The sequence below is a fragment of the Electrona antarctica genome (assembly GCF_951216825.1).
Source record: "Electrona antarctica genome assembly, chromosome: 22".
Lineage (NCBI taxonomy): Eukaryota > Metazoa > Chordata > Actinopteri > Myctophiformes > Myctophidae > Electrona > Electrona antarctica.
In genome coordinates, this window is record NC_136805.1 from 4,156,196 (window position 1) to 4,158,695 (window position 2,500).

Below are 2,500 nucleotides of genomic sequence, written 5' to 3' on the forward strand. Positions count from 1 at the left end.
CTTGCGGTTATGGTTAGGTTAGGGTTTGATTGATTGATTGAAAATTGTATTAACAGTTTGCAGAATTACAGTACATTTCAAGCACAAACTCAATACAAAGGCTGTTAACTGTGAGTGGAGTGGACGACCCAATTAAGCATTACACTTGTTTACAACAGGGTCCACCATGTTCAATTCATCAAAACATTAAGAGACGTACAAATAGACACTTCTATATAGACAAAGAACCGTACAGGAATTCATCAAAGATATGAGGTAGGTTGTCGTTTCAATTCAAATGAGCATTTTTTGGCATGAGAAGTGACACTTGCCAAAGCAATATAATAAAAACATTTGAAAATGGGGAAAGTGCACGTAACCAATCGCCCAACTGGGTGATTGGCTGAAGGGTGTGTGGGTATTGGTGATTGGCTGACGGGTGTGTGGGTATTGGTGATTGGCTGACGGGTGTGTGGGTATTGGTGATTGGCTGATGGGTGTGTGGGTATTGGTGATTGGCTGACGGGTGTGTGGGTATTGGTGATTGGCTGACGTGTGTGTGTGTATTGGTGATTGGCTGAAGGGTGTGTGGGTATTGGTGATTGGCTGACGGGTGTGTGGGTAGTGGTGATTGGCTGAAGGGTGTGTGGGTATTGGTCCAAGATTTGCTGACTACGTCTTGTACAGCACCTTGAAAATGTTTGTGTCCTTGCATTGTATTGTACTGTAGTATGTAGATAAATAAATGATTAATACATGATTTGTGTGTGTGTGTGTGTGTGTGTGTGTGTGTGTGTGTGTGTGTGTGTGTGTGTGTGTGTGTGTGTGTGTGTGTGTGTGCGTGTGCGTGTGCGTGTGACGACGACGTGGAGGAGATGGAGAGACTGAAAACGGACCACATCGAGGCTCTGAGAGAGATCAAGAAACTACAGGTACACAACAGGGTCCTGCTGCACGGGTCCGATTTTGACAACCCGGCCCGTCAATAGGAGGGGCGGAAGATTTTACACTGGGAGAGGAAGCACTCCGAAAGTGTGGAAGGCACGTTACGTCACGCTGCCACTCAAGTGACTACTGGCCAATCACAGCGCATCTTTTCCGGGACTTAAGGTGGTTGCACACTGGCCGCGTTTTTCGGAAAACCGATGGAGAAACGCCGCTAAAAATCTGAATTGGCATCTGATTGGCGCCCGGTGTGTGGAGACCTTATCAGACCCGGTGTGTGGAGACCTTATCAGACCCGGTGTGTGGAGACCTTATCAGACCCGGTGTGTGGAGACCTTATCAGACCCGGTGTGTGGAGACCTTATCAGACCCCAACATGCGCCATGTTTTGCCCTCCCTTGAGCACATACGCTCCAGAGGCAGTTTATATGTCTATGGTTGTCCCGCCCCATTACCCGTTAAGGCCTATTCACAGTCCAGTTTTCGGTGAAGATGTGACCACCGAAACAGTGGTCAGTAAAAACAGAGCGATGTGTTGTGTGTGCGCGCCTGTGCGGTGACCACCGTGGCGTGACGTCATGTTTGGGTGGTCACCTCTTCACTTAAAACTGGACTATATGAATAGGCCTTTAGTATCGCCGAGCACTATCTTTGACAACCGGATGTGGAGGAGGGTTTGATTGATTGATTGAAATATTTACAGTTTGCAGAATTACAGTACATTTCCAGCACAAACTCAATACAAAGGCTGTTAACTGAGAGTGGACGACCCAATTAAGCATTACACTTGTTTACAAGAGGGTCCACCATGTTCAATTCATCAAAACATTTAGAGACGTACAAATAGACACTTCTATATAGACAAAGAACAGAACAGGAATTCATCATAATGGAGGTAAAAAGGGAAAAGAAACATATACAGTGAGGGAAAAAAGGGGGGGGCGGTGGGGGGGGATTCAGATTTTACGGGGGCCAGTTTCGAATTGCAGCCGTCCGTAGGTGCCCTTTGAGAGCGGTTTTGAAGGAGTCAAGGGATTCGCATGTCTTAATGACTGTTGGTAGGGCGTTCCACATTTTTGTGGCATAGGGAGCGAAAATAATTTAGTCCCTTGTTTGTGCCGAATCTGGGTTGTACATGGTTCGTTGCACTCCCTCTGGTGTTGTGGGTGTGGTCTTCGTTAACATTAAGGAAGTATCTAGACAGGTACATGGTCATATCTGCGCGGCACCCCGAGCTGTTATTTTGAAAGTAATCCCGGCGCTGATGGTGTTAACTGTGAGTGGACGACACCATAAAGCATTACACTTGTTTACAGTAGGGTCCACCGTGTTCAATTCATCAGAACTCAATAAGGGAGTGAATACAAAATGGAAATCCAGGCTGTGTGTCAGGCTATTACGTCTGCAGAGTCGTGTGTTGATGACTAGCCCATTCTGGACGGGAACCCCTTTTGGTGTTTTAACTAAGCATTATGTTATACTTTAGCTATTGAAAAATAGCAGATCTACAAGCTCATAGCGCGCCACTCGGTGGCGCGCTACGAGCTTGTAGGTCTGCTATTTTTCGTGAAAATGC

General features: G+C 46.4%; 1 protein-coding gene across 1 annotated transcript in view; it reads left to right on the forward strand.

Moving 5' to 3' along the window:
- stxbp4 (syntaxin binding protein 4) overlaps positions 1 to 2,500 on the forward strand; it is a gene marked incomplete at its 5' end in the record, with an annotated part of 91,960 nt that overhangs the window by 27,936 nt on the left and 61,524 nt on the right. Inside the window, one exon of the mRNA XM_079491900.1 lies at positions 840 to 911. Within this exon, the coding sequence (XP_079348026.1) occupies positions 840 to 911 (72 nt within the window). The remainder of the gene's footprint in view (positions 1 to 839; positions 912 to 2,500) is intronic.